We start from the raw sequence: 17,500 nt of genomic DNA, 5'->3' as shown, positions 1-17,500 counted from the left end.
CCCCCCCCCCCCCCCCCCCCCCCCCCCCCCCCCCCCCCCCCCCCCCCCCCCACCCCCCTAAGGCAACCCCGGCCCCCTCCCAGACTGAGTAGGCTTATAAATAATAGGGAATACTCAAACCCTGGGAACCGGGGCCTGGCCAAAGTCCAGGGTGGCTCAAAGTTCGATCAAGGAGATCCCTGTCCTGTGCCCTATTCACTAAGATCTTCGAATTAGCCCTTACCGAAAAGCACGGCTTACCTCACTATAGGAATTCCTATTCAGGTATTCTATCTATTCACCCTCAGATCACTGAAACTCGCTTTCAAGCTTGATTGAGGGATTCGTAGCATGCTTGCTATGCCTTTTCCCTTCCGGGAAGATTGATAACTTCGTCCGGGGTAGACGGGTCTACCAGCTACAACCATGAAGCTGAGGTCATCGTGTTGGAAGGTCTTCTTCCAAGGATGAAGCTTGACTCGGGTAGGGACTGCTAAGTCCGCTACTTTGGTTTGGAAACCCCAGAGGTGCCGAAGGATCATACGCTTCACAGAAGGAAGAGATAGAATCCAGCTTTTGTTTGTTATCAGGAGTGCAAGTTCCCAACATCGCTCCGGTTGGAATTAGAGAAACGAAGTTTGTTTCGGTATGATAAAATAACCAATCCTGAATAAGGGATAAGTCAGGCGTGTACAGACTATGGCATCGTTAAGCCCTTTTAATTAAGTGTGAAATGTTTTGTTTCAAAGTAGCTAAGGGAAGTTTGGTCGGAGACCTGATCTTTGGTCATATAGCCGTGTGATAAGTCTGGTACTCTATTAAGAATAAGAAAAGAAGAAAATTCCCTGATCGTCTGTCATATGTGCTGCCCATATCCTGAGCCTGCTTAGAAGGGACTCCATAACGGAGATCTTCTTTGACACGCGGGCCTAGTTTCCACCAACCCAGATGTACCCGATTAAGTGATGACACTGACGGTACTATCCTTCCTTTTTTTTTCTTAGGGCCGGATGCTTAGTTTCCTTCTAACTTAGTACTGATCTTTATTGTCCGATTTGCTTTCTTAGTGCTGACACCCTCGTATGCCGATCTTACAAGGAAGCGGCAGAAGAACCTATTTGACAGTAATCTATCAGGAACTTCAGAAAAAGACTGGAAAGTAAGGAACGAAGTGCTCGACCGGAAGGGATAAGATGGGAAGTAGTACGCCCGGTTCACCAGGTTCTACCACTGCAGGGCCCAATCATACTCAAAAGAAGAGTTTGATCCTGGCTCAGAAGGAACGCTAGCTATATGCTTAACACATGCAAGTCGAACGTTGTTTTCGGGACAAATGTCACAGAAGTCAGAGAAAAAGCTTTTGAAACACTAACTAGAAAAAGAAAAAGAGAAGAAAACCCAATACAAAATGAGCGCTAATAGAAGACTTATTTTTTTTAATTTGTCAATCAATAGTGCAGGCATGTGTGGACGCAGAGGAAGAGCAGTTCTAAAGTTGAGTTAAGACAGCAAGCAAATTTTATCAGAAATCAACCATAGTTCAACCAAACCCCTGTCTGCACCCTATGGAGCCGCATTTAAGAACTTGAACCAGCCCAGTCATGTCAACAGTAGCCAAGTACATGAAACTCGAACAAAATAAAGAAAGCCAACCAATTGGAGTCTCACCCTAGTCATGATCCTGAACATCTAACCCTCTGGTAGCCAAGAAGCCAGAGTCTATCCTCTTCATAACACACCTGTGCCATAGAATACAAAAACTAAAGTTTACCAAAAAACCTTTATCCAACCTATCCTTCGTCTCCTTTTAACCCTGTCCAAGACCCTTCTTTCTTATCCAAGCCCGTGTTCGTCGCATTGGACTAACTGGCTACTTCTAGCAGCTAATCAGTCAAAGTCAAATCTGTTAATTCAATATCTTTCTCGCCTTATCCTGCTAACAGCCTATGAATGTGCGCTTGTCGGAAATCATCTTAAATCTTCGATTCCTAGTGCGCTGATTCGAGAACAAGCGAGACTGCCACGCTTCCTGCTGCTCCTGCTAATGCTATTGCTACCTCCCTCCTCCTTTGCTCCTTCGATACGTGCCCGGTCGAAATGTGTTTTTGCTTTATATTCTTCCTGAAACAGCTTTGAGGCCTTGTCAGTTGCTTTCACTAGCAGCGCTTATGCCAGAAGCACTCGTAGGTTAAAGAACGGTAAGATTGGATGGGCTTGTTCTTGAATGCGCAGGGACTAAGAAGACTGCTGCCATTCCATTCAGGTAATGCAATAGTGAATGTCCGATCAATAGCAATAGTGCTGTGGCACTTCTTTATGACTTTCCTGTTGAGCATAACTTCTGGAGGATTTGATATGGATGTAACTTGCTCTAGAATCATCAGTTTCCTAATCGAATAGGATAGGGTGCAGGCCAACTCGGAATAGAAAGAGCCTTTCCTTTAGTAGGACGGCACGAGTGAGCTTATTAAAGCGCGAATCCTAGAGGAGGATCAAGGGGGTCAGATCCCCGGGTGGGACAAATCAGGTCTTTGTCTTTGCAAGGGAAAGCGGTAAACTATGGATTTAAACTAAGGTACCGTGCCCTAAGATAAGGCACAGTCAAAGCAGGGACTTAGAGACTAGCATCCGATTGTGGGCATCTTTCGATTGAGTAGGTCAGGAAAGAGACAACAGGCGATTATCCCCACAGCGGAAACGCCGCTATTCCTGAGTAGTCGTAGTTAGCCGGAATAAGAGGTTTCGCGGGGCTACCTACTTTTTGGCTAGGAACGACTTGCCTAGTTGGAACTCTTCTCCGCCGACTCCTGAGGCGTACTACAGATCAGTGCGTTCTTGCCCGCTTGGTACTTTGATCCGAAGATCCCGAGCCCCTTCTTCTACCCCTTTCTTTTGGTAGCTACCGATTACTTCACCCAATGGGTCGAAGCTGAGCCATCTAAGGTCTGTCTTCCCGGTTTTCCCAGACGCGAGTCGAGTCATCTTCTTCATCAGGCTTCCTTCTCGCAGTCGAAGCGGTAGCGGTACTGGAACGAGTTCCCTATTCGATATGGTTTCATTCCACCAGTCCGATAGCACTGGGTCAAAGGGCTTCACTTCGGAACCTTTTCTTGCCCGTGGGCATGAAATTAACCCTGAGGTGACTCTGTCCCTGGCATCCCTTTCTGCCCCCCAACTTTATTCACTTCGCGGTAAACGCAATAGCCAGCAGGTCAAAGCCTTTTTTGGGGTCCAAGGGCCCCCTACTACCCAATTCCTGTCTTCGGAACTACGGGGATAGGTTACTTTCTGCGATGGCCCTCCACCTCGTTGGGAAAGTTAAAGGAAATAACAAGCCCTAAACTAAATACCAACTAGCAGCTTATCAACCACCGAACACAGACTCATGTTGGCGATGCCATGGTCAAGTAAGAGAACGAGCCATTCATCCTAAGTAGTATTTTAGTATAGAAGAGAGGCATTCTGAGCCTACTACTACGACTACATGCGCATCTAGTGCAGTGGCTTGGAAGCAAGCTACCTTGACCATCTTCCGAACTTATCCAGAATTTACTGATCAAACGCAGTAGGGGCGGACTGCTCTTCATTCAGCCACAGTGACCCCCGAAGCGATCTTCTTTTAGTTGCGGGACGAAATCCGGCAGCCGCTGGCTCTGAATAACCAGCCCGGTAATAAGTGAAATTCTTCCATAACATAACGGGGCGGGGTTGCGCGCGAGCCAAGTGACGGAGGTGCACAAGAGTACTTCGCGCCACAACCATCTCTTTTTTATAAGTTCTACGGACCGATGCCTGCTGCTTCATCTGGGAGAAAAGAATCATAGATATGCCGGTCATTAGAAGGAAGAACCGCCATAAAAAGATTCCTCGTGTATCATCTGTAGCAAAACTATGAACGGAAGCTAGCAATCCGGACCGTATTGAAAAGGTTCCTGAGACACAGCATGGAAGAGTCACAATATTAAGAAACGAGATCCAAGAATGAAGAAGGGGTAGAATTACGGAATGAATACGAGCTGTGGCTAATACCCAAGGCATAAAAGAAGCATTTTCTACGGGATCCCGAAACCACCAGCCACCCCGACCTAATTCATGATGAGCCCACCAACTTCCTGGCATGATGCCCACGGTTAAAAACCACCGACATGTCAAGATCCAAATTCTAATCTGTTTCTGGTCCTGGTCAGATACCACTGTGTTCGCGCCGGCGCTCCAACAAAGAGGCGAAGTAGTGGTCTCTTTCTGTTCATTACGAACGACACGCTTCGCCTGCTCCCTCCCCGTGTCCACTAGCGCTCCTGTCCAGAGCGAAGAGAAGGAAAAAAAGCGCCGCCAAAGCAGCATGAGCAGGCTTCTATTGCTACGCAACAAGAGAGCTGGATAGCATTTTGCGACCACATGTTTTAATTTAATGGTAAAAAGCTCGCTTGTTATACGGGATCCGACGCATCCAGCAGAGCGAAGCAGCGTTCCCTTCTTTTCGGCGGCATCCTTCTGCATTGGCGGCGAGTGGAGTGCCACAATCCCATTAATAATTTTTGATCTACATAATCCAAAGCCCATAGCACTGGCGACGTCTCCGGCATAAATGCAAGGAGGATGTATAGCTGATATAGGATCTTGTGGAACAGGATTTGATTCTGCAAGCGGTTCGGTACGAACGAAGAAATTTCGAACAAAAGGATCGGAACTCGCTGATAGGAAAGGAGAGAAAAACAAAGCAATGCCAAGAGCTCCGTCAATCCGCTGTTCATCGATAGACGAAGCTCTCTCTTTATCATATCGTGCCAGATGCAACAAAGGATGAGTCCTTCTTTTTCCTTCTCGCGAACCACGGGAGCGCCTAGCACCCAGAGGAGCAAAGCTAATTATCCTTTCAGGGTAAAGCGGCGCATAAAAAAGGGCTGGCCCGTCAAACGTCCGGTTCCTTCGCGAACGAAGTTCAGAATCAACAAGGGTTCGTAGAACGAAGGGAGTGTACAACTGGGGCGCAGCCCCAGTTTTTTGTTCGTAACGAGGGAGAGATAGAATGGAGTTCTTCACGAAGTTCGAGACAAAGTAATACAAAACTTCTCTATGGCCTCCTCGTTTTGAGACATTATGGCTTTGGGGTCGACCCCGGTAACAAAGAAGGAATCCATAAAAACGTGGGATCCGACACCATGATAAAATACTACCCTCATGATTAGACCATGTCCCTGAGATTTGATAAAAGAAAGGTGCATTAGCGGTTAATACGTTGTAATTGGATAAGTTATTAGGAATATGACGGAACGAAAGACCGAGGAAAGAAAGAAGAATGCACCAAAATGCAGGTGCTGCACCAAACGCAGGTGGTTGTTTCTTGTTGTAAGTGAATGCAACGAAAAGACCCGGAAATAACGATAAATGAAAGAATTCATATATTATGTACATTTCGTGCTCTGCTCATTTATAAATTTCTGCTTTGTTATTCCCATCATCCGGTAACCACAGGATGATCCACAAGAAAGGTGGCAGGATTCGAACCTATGGCCGGCCCGCCCCTGACCTGCTGGGTTGGGTGGCCGGGTTAGCACCCCTCTAAGCCCCTGTACCCGAAACAGATGCGCTGCGCTACCCAGCGCTACACCTTGTCTCCCCTACTCCTCTTCTGGTTATGCCATTACCAATCGCGGGTAACCCCCGGGCCGGCCGCCCCTGACCTAATAAGATAAGAACTATTATCCTTATGACCAAACAGCGATAGTTTCACGATCCCGACCAGCAACTTGTTGGGAGTAGGGGCATCCAAGCTTGCCCAACCTAGACATTGTAACTGAAAGTCCTGCCTACTTGTAGGCTTAGGGTAGTCCTCGAAAACCTTCTTCTTTTACTGGCTTGGGAAAGACCCGTAGGCTATGGATCCCACTAATGGAATGGGACTATAACCATACTTCCATGGTCTAGGTTCAAGGACAATCAAGATTGAGGCTTGGAGTATCTAAGGCTTCATGGACCCAATTTTTAGGGCTTTTAAGGACGGACTCGCTAGTGTCCCAAGGATTGACCGGTGAAACTACTAACTGAATTGCCCTAAAATAAATATGTATTTTTCCACAGGACTGAATCCATAGAAACCTTGGCTTAGTGCCAGAACTGTAAGCGGCGGATGATTGGTATGCAGGATCGGTTGCAACGGTTTCACATTCATGTGAATCAAGAGATTGGCTTGAATTGAAAGGCTTTCCAACTAGCCATTGTACCTGAGATTGCGATAAGTCCTTCTTCTTTGGAGCTTGTTCTTGGTCCCAAGGGAAATGGGGTGACAAAGAAGAAGAAGAGACTTAAAAAAACTATATGTGCTTGGTTGTTGACCAACAGAAAGGATGCATGGGAAAAAGACCAAAGATATCACAGGCTCTCTTCGGAGAGCGGTATACCGAAAAAAGAAAGCCCTTTTTAAAGTAAAGAAAGAAGATAGGCTTAAGTCATCGTCGAATAGGGGCTTTTAAAGAGCGTGACTCTTCTTTTTTCAAAAAGGTAAGACTCTGTCTTTATATAATATACACAATTTTCAGTCTAGTTCGCCACAAGGCATGCAAGCAAGGAAGCTAGCCTATGTGGAAGAAAGAAGTCAAGCTGCACGCAATCCACAACCAAAAGAGAAAAGCCACTCAAGGGCAGAGGGATCTTGCTCGTCAACGTCCGTTGCCGATCCGGTCATCAACATCTGCTTTTCTTCGGGACAAGAATGGTTATATCCTGGCAGTGAGCTTCTCGTACCTGTCGTCCAATCCATTAGCGTCCAGCCATTACGAAGAGAGCCTTGGGGCATCCGCTTAAACCCTAGGCTTGGAGCCTTACAACTTTCTCAGCTCAAGCTATTTTTACCTTAGACTGAAGCGCATTCACTCATAGGACGACCATCATGTACTTGTACTCAAGTGACGATGAACACTGAACCTAACAGCCGAGGAGACGATCTCCGGTAACAAAGAAGAGTAGATTACCAATTAAGTCACCGCTCCGTGGGCTTTTATGATTACACTACTCACGAATCTATCTATCCAATTTCTTACTGAACTTGACTTGTCTCCGATTGCCATGCTGCGCTTTTCGCTCCTTATCCCGTACAGAACGAAGTGAATCTTATTTAAACATTCATTGCTATGGGCCGTCTTATTGCACTGAATGACGGATCACATGGGGTGGATCCTACTAATGCAATGTTTTCTCCGTGTAGGAAGGTATTTTGAACATCTAGCTGGTATAGGGACCACTTCTTTGATGCAGCAATAGCCAGTAAAGTCCTAATCTTCACAAACTTAAGTTAAGGTTTCCTCCCAATCTATCCAATATTTATTCTTGAGCAAAGCCTTGAACAGGACGAGAGGAATAATGGCCTACCTCAGGCATGTTGTCTGGAACTGGATCATGGCTTGAGTCTGGAGAGGGAGAAGCGTTGGTTTACTGATCTCTTTCAGGTCCTGGCTGAGCTTCAACAAGATCTGGTGTTAGACGAAGTTTCTTTCTGGTATACACTATGGTTGATAGTGTATGAGTCACAAGCTTCTCTGGCTGATATATATGAGTAATTATTCACGGTGATACTCTCCGGGGGCAAACAAAACTAGACTAATCAGTGTAGGAGAAGACGAAGCCGAAGATACAGAAAGAATCGTCTCCAGCGCACCGATGGGAGACGGGGCCCCCGCAAGGAAAAGTGCTGCTCTCATAACCGACTGTTTTTAATCTTTTTATGGATGTGATATATCTGATGTTCAATTCTGTCATAGGGGCTGCTGCACACTAATATAAAAAAAAAAATTATTACGTCATCCGAGTGAAAATCAGACGATGTAGCAGTTTGACCTGTCTATTAATGTCACGTCCCGCCTGTGCAGACTGACTGACCTTTCTTTCATGACACTCTCGGCCATAAGCTGTATTATGTGTTTTCGCTAGGACCGACTTCTTTCGGGGCTACTCTCCTCCCGCTAGAAATGTAATAATACATCGAGAGTCTAATCCCGTGGCCCCCTCCGGCCAAATAAGTTCATTTCGCTCTCAGCGACCGCTCTTCGTTTAGGACGGACCGCTCTTCCTCTTCGGGTCCTCCTTGACTTATCTTTCTCCGGTCGTCCCCTCCGATCATGATCTACTTACTCCCTGTGATATAGCTTATGTTCAATAGGATCGAGACTACTTTAACAATTGAAAATAAAAGGCAAGCAGGAATTGAACCCACTAATGGGCCAGCGCTTGGCGTTTACTCTAGCCCGTCTTTATAGGATAGACCTATTTATTCAGTTGTCTTTCCCCTTACCTTATCAGTAGATCGGTTGAGGCCCGACCTTGGGGTTTCCGACCTTGATGCCTAAGGGGCTGAGCTGTGGGTTGGAAAGAAAGAGTTGTAGAAAGAGAGGAATCGAGATAAAGTGCACTTTCCCTTGATGTCACTCTATTCCAACAAAGCACACAATAAGTGAGATGAGCCTGCCAGCTCAGCCTTGGCCCTATGCCTTTTTTTTGGCCAGCTCGTCTGGACTTGGCTTTGACCGGTCTGCCCCCCTCTTGCAAGGATTCGGCGCCTCCACTTGATGCTTTACGCCCACGCTTCGTTCAAGCAGCGCTACTCAGATATGTCTTGCCTATTTTTCGCCAAAGCAGTGCTACTTCCAGGATTTGTTTCGGCCAAGCTCGGGAACCTTCCCTTTAGTGAAAGGCTCTATCCCGGGACGAAGAGAAAGAGAGGGGGAAGGCCAAGTACGAGATGAGATCACAGGGATCGGGCTGGAGCTTGACAAGAGCGATACAGGAAACCATACAATCGAAGGCTAGCAAGAAGAAGCAAAAAGATAGTAAAAGCTCAAGGGATTCATCACGAAGGCAAGTGCTCCAGCGGAAGCTATCAATTAAAAGGTAAGACCGGGTAGTGGTAGTTAACCGGGGGAGGGAGCGGCTCATCCGTCAGGATGGGATCCCTCTACTTCACGTTTTTGGCTTTTCTTTTTCTTGCGTTGACGCTTCCATTCCAAAGCGGCTCCGTCTCCGCCTCAGCCTTCTCCGCTCCCTGTTGGGTATCTCCGAGGACTTGAGCTAAGGGATTGTTTACTGAACATCCCATACTTGACCTATCGCTCCATTCGGTGAAGTACCCCCTTACATTTCTTTATCTTTCTAGAGGTAAGAGGAATCAACCCGAAATGCGTGAACCAGTGCCCTTTTCTAAGACTCTTCTATAAAAAATCTATTACAGGATTTAATCCTTCACACTTATGCGTGGTTGGAACATTTTTTGGTCATTAGTGGTTGATTGGATCAAACTTCCAATTATTGAGAGAGAGATAAGGTCTGATTCTAAGTCAGAGTTCGAACTGGTGCTTACACCGAAGCCCTTGCCCTTGCCAACAAGTGACGAACTACAAGTAAAGATAGAGTCCCCAGAAAACTTCATGAAGATGAGATTCGCTTTAGCTGGGTCTTGCAGACGGGAAGACATACAAGCATGCGGAAGAGGTAGAGGGACTGGCTTACTAGGTCGAAGCGACAAGCCTTAGTCAAAGAGTCTGTTTTGATCTGAACCTCGATCTCTATAGTTTACTTACTCATCACAATACAAAAGAAAAATCTCCTATATAATAAGTATTCGTAACAACATCCGGGGACCACATCATTTATGTATGCTCTCGGCCAAGAAGGGCAACTACCTATCGCAAGATACCTCAAGCGAGGGGTAGGTGGTAGCTTGGCTTAGCCTTACCCCAAGCCGTACCGAACTTCAGTCTAATTTTTGCAGGGTCCGGGTAGGTGCGTGCAGGAAGTCGGAGAGAGAAGTACTGATTTATATAGGGCGCAGGTCCTCGTAGAATTGGTTTGCTTTCGCGGCAGCAGCGTGAAGGGATATTACCGTATTAAATTTAGAGCAATTTATCCCCTTCTTTCATATAGCCTACCTGGACTATAAAAACCTATGCCTCTCTAACCGACATTTGTCCTTCAGTCCTTCGGGGAGGCCTGTTGTTGGTCTTGGAGAGAGCGCTCGACCGTCGCCATGCTTCTTAGACTGAGTCAACGCGCCTATTTACTGTGCGCCTATCTGTTATCTAGGAACCTGAGATTCGGCTTTCACATTTTTTTATAACTTTCGCTTCTGAGGTAGAAAAATCTTCCATCTGGATTTTTTACGGCAATGACTAAGTATAGTCCCATTCTTCAACATTCGGAATGGCGATCTTGGCCCGACCCTCTTTCTTATCTTTAAGGTACTTTTGCTACAGCAGAGGGCAGTTGCCAAGAGTGGAGTTCACGTGTCCCAAAGGGAAGAGCTCTGGAGCTCCCTCTCCCTCTATTTTAAGACAGACTTTGAGTTTGAGCGGGGAGGGCGAGATGACAAGGGAATCGGCCAAAGGCATCTATCATCTCATCGGAGAAGCGGTCCTAATCTAATAAAGGGTTGCCTTGCCTTACCAAAAGGAGTAAAATGTAAATGGCAATCCCCGGTGCCAAGAAAGTAACCTTTATACTGCTCAATCTAATCCTGCCTAGCATATGCTGGCGTGGCAACAAAGGCCCTATTCTCATATTCTAGCTATGCTTGGAGCTTGCAATCCTTGAAAAAGCCCAACCTGCACATTGCTCTATTAACTGCACCTGCCTTCGGTCTTAGTTCGTAATGACAAAATTTATTCTTTGAAGGAAGAAAGCTTGGGGACTGATTCACTGACTTCACCACCAGCAGCGGATAGGACCAGAGCTTCTATTTACTCAACAGCTCTTACTGTAACAGAAAAGACTGGCACCGGTTGGTTATTCAACAGCAGATAGGCTTAGAGCCAGTAGTTGCCCTCCCTTGGATTATTCAAATGTCATTGCAGATGATCTTCTCGGGCAGTGATATCCCCCAAAGCAAGGGTCCGAAGGATAGAAAGTACTGCTTATTCTAATTCGTATCTTAAGTCTTTCCAGTTCCTATTCAAGTGAACGGGGCATCTTTGCATTCCTCCTGGCTACACGAATAGGAAAAGTTTCAGTTGTTATCGGAGCAGGTAATCTCTCCTGCCCTGCTTGTTGAGACTCGTCTCCATCCTATCTGCTCTTGTGCTAATGTTGAAAATATGATTATAATTGGATAAAAATCAAGAATAATAGGATGCTTAAGCCAATAAGATAGATAAAGCATACCCCTACTACTCGTAAAAAAACTATGTCACTTCCTTCCCCAGCGTTCAGTGGAACGTGAGGCACTATTCCCAAAGCAGCTGGTTGGATTCTCCAACTTTGGCAAATGAACCCCGTTCAAGTTCCATCCCAACTGTCTCATCTTGAGAAAGGGCAATATGGCAATCTTTATTAGGTCAATCAGGCTTTGCACCTTCCTTTCCCCGTGGTTTAATCGGAGTAACCGCTTAATACATATTATTTGGCAAAGCAAGCTCACTGCCTTAATTTAGGAGTGAAAGAGCCCGAACAGCTTTTATTGCACCAAGAGCGGGAACTCAGACAGCGTATGAGTAGCTCGGATCTAGCTAGACTGCTCGCTAGGCCCCCTGCCTCTCTTTAAGCATCAAAATAGGAGATCTTTGGGTCTCGGCTATCACTTTACTTTCCTAAGTTTCAAAGGATTGAAGAAGCTGACTCTCGCAGCGGTTAGTGATTCAATCACACCGGAAAGGATAATTCTCAGAGCGTCAAGGCTTAGAGCTTCTTCTCAAGCTGCCTATTTTGTGCGTGGGTTAACTATTGATTCAATTGCGCAAAGAAGCCTAGTTGTCCTAAGAGCTGATTCGGGAACTGCTTCAATTCCAAGAGGAGCGCTTACTCTTGCAGCTTTTTCTTTCACAACTCTTTCTATCACAACTTATTTTCCTCATACGGATCTAAGCTCTCGCAAGTGCCTTCCCTTCCTTCTTGCCTATTCGATAGGAGCTTGCATTCTCTGGGGGAGTTTTTTTATATAAAGAATAGTTGGCATCAGTGTTATCAGTGCATCTATGAATCCAACCTTCCCTCACAGTGGGATAAACGCAGATTCATCCTTGCAATGGTTATTTCGGATTCTGTAAGAGCGGTACAAAAAGGCTATGAAGGTTGTATGCTTTCCTTTACACCTTCAAGCTTGAAGGTTCGCGAAAGCAGTTCGGTGATTGCAAAGTACTCAATCAGGCCCTATCTCCTACGCTACCATCTGTCTTCGATTATAAAATTTATAGTTAGAGGGAATTAAAGATAAAATCCTAAAAGAAAAGCACGCATGATAAAGTATACAATAGCACCATCTCTTCCCACTACGCGCTAAGAAGGAAAAGAAAGGACAGACAGCAAGCAGGGAAGGGGATTCTTTGAAAGCCTACTACTCTTTGGCCCGCTTGCTTGCATGGAATGAATAGGCTTGCTGACTGGCTTACCTACTGGAACTATCAAGCATAAAGCAGAGATGCCATACTCTTCTTTCGTGCACTATGCTTAAGACATAGAATTAGAAGAAAGACATTTGCAATTGTCTAGGGCAGTTCCCTACACGGGCGAATTCCGACACTCACAGTACTCCCCACAGCTTTCGCCTACTGAGCTTGGGCTGGTAAGCTCCGGGGCCTCTTTCCTTCCCCTGTGTTCCTCCCCCCGCTTCCTATAGTACTTTCCTTTGGCTTGGAAGGCAGCCACTTATTATGGAATGACATATATGATGATGATGGTAACTATCTGCCTAGCCTCTGGTACATATTTTATTAATATTATTTACCATCCTTAACAGATGACTTACATTGTAGAGAAAGGTTTATCTAACTAGTTAGGGAGTTTGGCTGACCACCCTGCTTGCTTTCTGACGCTTTCTCGACGGTAGGCACCCAACGTCGCCAAAGAAATTAGCCTCTCCTTCTTCCTCAATAGATTTATTAAAATATCCATGGTGCTGGTATGCATACAGTGTCGGAGCTTGAATGGCCTCTCATTTCATTTTTTAAGTAGCAATTCACCAACTCTGGGCATGGCGCAAGAAGGTGCAACATAATGATTCTTTTAATTTTCCTCATAATCCTAGTGATCTCATCATTGCTAAAGCCAAGGAAATCCATAAGTGTTTAGTGAAAGCTCTTGATCTTAATCATCGAGAGGTAGAGTTTCTCAAATGGGAAGCTCCCTCCCATCCTTTTGTTAAAGTCAATGTTGATGGTTGCGCCAAGAATAATCCAGGACCTGCAATGGGGGACTCATTAGAAATTAGAATGGAGAATGGATCATTGGATTCATGGAGAACCTAGGACATGCTACGAACTGTGCCAGCAGAATTTTTTGCCATTTATCCTGGTCTTTCTCTTGCCTGGAACTCAGGCTTCAGAAGCATCTTTAAGCGGATTCGGAGGTCTGTCTCATTAGTCTTATCCAACCTGTGTTGTGGTTGATGGCCCCACTCGAGCTCTAATTCCATACTATATTATCGATTTTCAGGTTCAAAGTCCGAGTGGCCCCGTGAGGATGCGGAAAGCCAATCCAATGATAAGAGTGGTTAATTGGGCTCTCTTCGAAGGATTTCAACCTTGATGCCCTATCTGTGGCGGCACCTAAGCCGGATTTTATTTTGTAGGGGCGAACTGAAATACCCCATCATAGCACTCTAAGGTTCAGCGGGGAACTATTGAAGCTTCCAGCTTTCCACCTATATGGTTTTAGCGTAAATAGACACGATCTTCGTTCGGTACGCGTCCAGTCTCTCTAAGCCCTGAAACCGTAACTATGGCTATGTTCTCAGATCCGTCTTTTCTGCTGTTCAAAGATCTCTCCGATTCCCTTTCTTTCGAAGTGGCATTGCCCAAAGTCGAATCCAAGGCTTGACACGGTCTTCTTAGCCCAGGCTAACTAGAATAGTTAGTAGCTTATAGGATCCCAAAGCAATAACCACAGATGGAGGAGCATTCGTCTTTTTAACCTGTTTTCCCCAACCAAGATATCCTGCCTATCCCGAAAAAGGGACTCCCTCCTTCCTTATTCTTATTCAACTAAAAGTAAAGTAAGGAAGATAAAAGATAAAGAAGAATCCTAACCATAAGATAACCGGATCTTTCTCAGAGTAACAGAATGCAAGTCTTTACCTTTGGCTAGATATAGAGTCGAGTGAGGCGAAATGAATTGCGTATATAAATATAGCAAGTAGTTTTTGTTTCGTGAACGTGATTTGTGTGGGGTCAATGTACTTGCCGAAACTCGCTTGGCAGAATAATCTTAGCCAAAGCGAAGAACCGGCTTGACATGCCGCGAATCCTCTGGAAAGAGAGGGGTGGGGTTTCTCTCGCTTTCTCTTTTCCTCCCAAAGTTCTATCCTTATAAGTAAGCTTTATACACAAGGCAAGAGCCTTCGGGTATTCTTTTCTTCGGATGATAACGGTATGACCAAAAGGGCGAGACCCAGGAGTATTGATGTCTAGGACCGGGTGGAAGGAGCCATCTCCATACTCTCTAGTGGCACGAACTGACCTCAAAATTCTATAGAAGGCATGAAGCTCACGTTCTCGCAATCTGCGGTCAATGCCGGTTGAACTTCGGCAGAGACCTTAACAATAGAACCTCAGAACGGAAACTTTAAACATTGATGGTATGTGGAGGATCTGGCCTCACGCAACCAAGGCTTTCCAAGTAGTAAGTTGAATGAAGTGAGGATATCTATGACATGGAAGGTGGACCAAAAGGTTTGGCGTTTTTCAGGCCTATTTGGACATCGGCAATCAGCCTGCCTCTTGCTGGCCTTATCGAATTATCATAAGCGGTGATGTACACGGGAGAAGGAGCCAGTGAGTCCTCATAAATGTCAAGGGCGCGCAGCGTGGATAGGGGGGGGGGACCCATATGTTTTTGTGAAAAAAGCTCGGCTCCTGTTATTGCTGGAAAAAAAACCTAATACCTCTATTTGATGTCGATTCATCCATACTTCCATTTTTGAGGGAGGCTGACTGCTTGCCGGCTGGTAGCTGTATGAGCGGTAACGTCCACGTACGGCTCCGTGAGAAGGGCGGTGGGCAGAAATGGCCTTGTTGTACCTCACTCTCGTCTTCAATGGGGTCTGCTCTTTTTTTTTGGGAGAGTATGCCAATATGATCTTAATGAGGTGCGGGGCTTTGCATCTGACATTCGTTGGGCTTCCCTCTTCGGGAGCCTACGTCCCGGCGTTTTTGTGCAATAAACCCCTCCGGCCGAAGACTAGTGGTAGGTGGTCCCGCGGAGCTTTCGGAGAAGGGTAGCCTAGTGTGTAAGCACAGCAATGAACCACGGCGAACCCTCAGACGACCTATCTAAGATTAGGGGGGAGATCCTCAGTAGTGGTGACCCTTTCACTCTTCCACGGACTGATACATGTACCGAATGCTCATACGGGAAAGTCGACTCCTGGGTCTGGAACGAAGTCTCCGATAAATCCTTTCTTTCTCGTCCACTCAGGGGGGTGCGGACACACCTGCGCGGATTACAGGTGACGGTTACAAGAATGGCGGGGAAGTTAACAGTACCCGACGACATTTAGGGATGGATGTAGACCCATCGGGCGGGGATAATCATTCCGGTCCTGGGAGAGGTGGCGACCATTCTCAAGAACTGAGCTGAGGGAAGCCTTATGAGTCACTGAAACGACGGCAGGGGGCCTTGATCTATCAATAGAGGGAGCAAAAAACGGGCTTTGCTCCCCTTTACAATATGAAGAAAGAAATAAGGGTCGAAGTTTAGACCGCTTACAGTAGTTCTACCTATAGAAAAGATCATGAAAGAGGCGATCAGAATGGTACTCGAATCCATTTATGATCCCGAGTTTCCAGACACATCGCACTTCCGCTCGGGTCGAGGCCGCTACTCGGCCCTAAGACGGATCAAAGAAGAGTGGGGAACCTCTCGCTGGTTTTTGGAATTCGACATCAGGAAGTGTTTTCACACCATCGACCGACATCGACTCATCCCAATCTTTAAGGAAGAGATCGACGATCCCAAGTTCTTTTACTCCATTCATAAAGTCTTTTCCGCCGGACGACTCGTAGGAGGTGAGAAGGGCCCTTACTCCGTCCCACACAGTGTACTACTATCGGCCCTACCAGGCAACATCTACCTACACAAGCTCGATCAGGAGATAGGAAGGATCCGACAAAAGTACGAAATTCCGAGAATAAGATCGGTTCTATTAAGGACAGGTCGTATTGATGACCAAGAAAACTCTGGAGAAGAAGCAAGCTTAAATGCTCCCCAAGACAACAGAGCCATCATTGTGGGCAGGGTCAAGAGCATTCAACGCAAAGCGGCCTTTCATTCCCTTGTTTCGTCGTGGCACACCCCCCCCACAAGCATACCCCGGGGTGATCATCACCACCTGCACCTCACATCTCGGCACAGCGGAACGTGTAACCCGCCTGCTGTCTCATTCAACTACATTTGTTCCTGTAATCCATAGCCTAACAGAACGCAGCAGCGAGGGACAACCCGCCCATACAGCCAGCGGGGAGGATGGCACTACTGGCAAAGACCGTCCGGCGAAAACGCCGCAGGCGCGAAGCGTGGTAGGCCTGTGCCGGGGGAGCATAGCATAGGTAGGAAAGGGAGCCAGGACGGTGGAAGAGCCAGGGGGGCCGGGTCATTTGACGGAAATGGAAGGCTTTTCCCCTATTAGAGAAGGCCCTCTGAAGTCAAGGGGAAGTGCATTAATTCTTGGAAAAAGAGGGAGCAAGCCTATCAAACAAAAAAAATGAATGAAAGTAAATTCAATGAATAGATAGAGTCAACGGTACGACAGACAGCGCAGCCTACACGCGAATTAGCTTCCGAGGTCGAGCAGTCTCAATTTCACTACAGGATTTGCGAATGAATGCTGGGCCACCTCGAATGGCGTGAGCCGCATGCGGGGAGACCCGCACGTACGGTTTTTAGGGGGATCTGGTCGAAAGACCGGCCGGCGCCCACCCGACTAGAGGGACTGAGAAATTAATAGAGTACAAAAATTATCTTCAAGCTTTACCTTATTCTGATCGTTTAGAGGGCGATCGCGGAGTCACTGAATGGAGTCCTCCGTTTCTTTCGGAGGTGCTGACCCGCAGCGAGGCAGAGATGACTAAGTGACATATTGAATATGGCGACGACAACAGCATGTCGTAGAAGGAGATAACAGGTGGAGCCAACGATCCGCTAAGACTAACGTATCTACAACTCCATCCCCGAGCGGCAGTCAAACGGAGGCGTGAATGCAAGATGCCAGCGGAATGATCGGCCGGACAGAGGCTAGGGCTGCTTCCTTCCCACCGCGTCCTTCCTTGTGTGTCGGAGATATAAAGCGAGTGCACCGGAAAAGAACAGGAACTGGGTCGATCTATTCTATGGCGAAGCATCCGAAGCATAACTGCACACTCACACGATCTTTGCCGATAGATAGGAGCATTCGGTGGAACCGGTGAACTACACTTGCTTCTGGATAGATGTGTGGGACAGAGGGCTCGTGGTACCTGCTGCCCACCTTTCCTCCTCTGCTTTGAGAACCGTGTGAACAGAGAGTGGGCAGAAGGGAAGGAGGTCCTCATACGGAGTCGCACACTTACTT

The 17,500-nt window shown here is 46.6% G+C and overlaps 1 protein-coding gene and 2 pseudogenes across 1 annotated transcript; 1 reads left to right on the top strand and 2 right to left on the bottom strand.

Moving 5' to 3' along the window:
- Positions 1-3,477: 3,477 nt before the first annotated feature.
- Positions 3,478-4,229, bottom strand: LOC127084790 (cytochrome c biogenesis CcmF N-terminal-like mitochondrial protein 2; annotated as a pseudogene).
- On the top strand, positions 4,149-5,260 carry LOC127084789 (uncharacterized). The gene has a single exon (XM_051025309.1). It carries the CDS (start codon positions 4,568-4,570, stop codon positions 4,784-4,786), a length of 219 nt encoding a protein of 72 aa, XP_050881266.1. The 5' UTR covers positions 4,149-4,567; the 3' UTR covers positions 4,787-5,260.
- Positions 5,261-12,630: 7,370 nt separating this feature from the next.
- On the bottom strand, positions 12,631-15,447 carry LOC127084787 (uncharacterized; annotated as a pseudogene).
- Between the last annotated feature and the right edge of the window lie 2,053 nt (positions 15,448-17,500).

This window comes from Lathyrus oleraceus, chromosome 5, assembly GCF_024323335.1.
Source record: "Lathyrus oleraceus cultivar Zhongwan6 chromosome 5, CAAS_Psat_ZW6_1.0, whole genome shotgun sequence".
Lineage (NCBI taxonomy): Eukaryota > Viridiplantae > Streptophyta > Magnoliopsida > Fabales > Fabaceae > Lathyrus > Lathyrus oleraceus.
The sequence above is the reverse complement of the archived record's forward strand: the minus strand, read 5'-3'. Positions and strand labels throughout refer to the sequence as shown.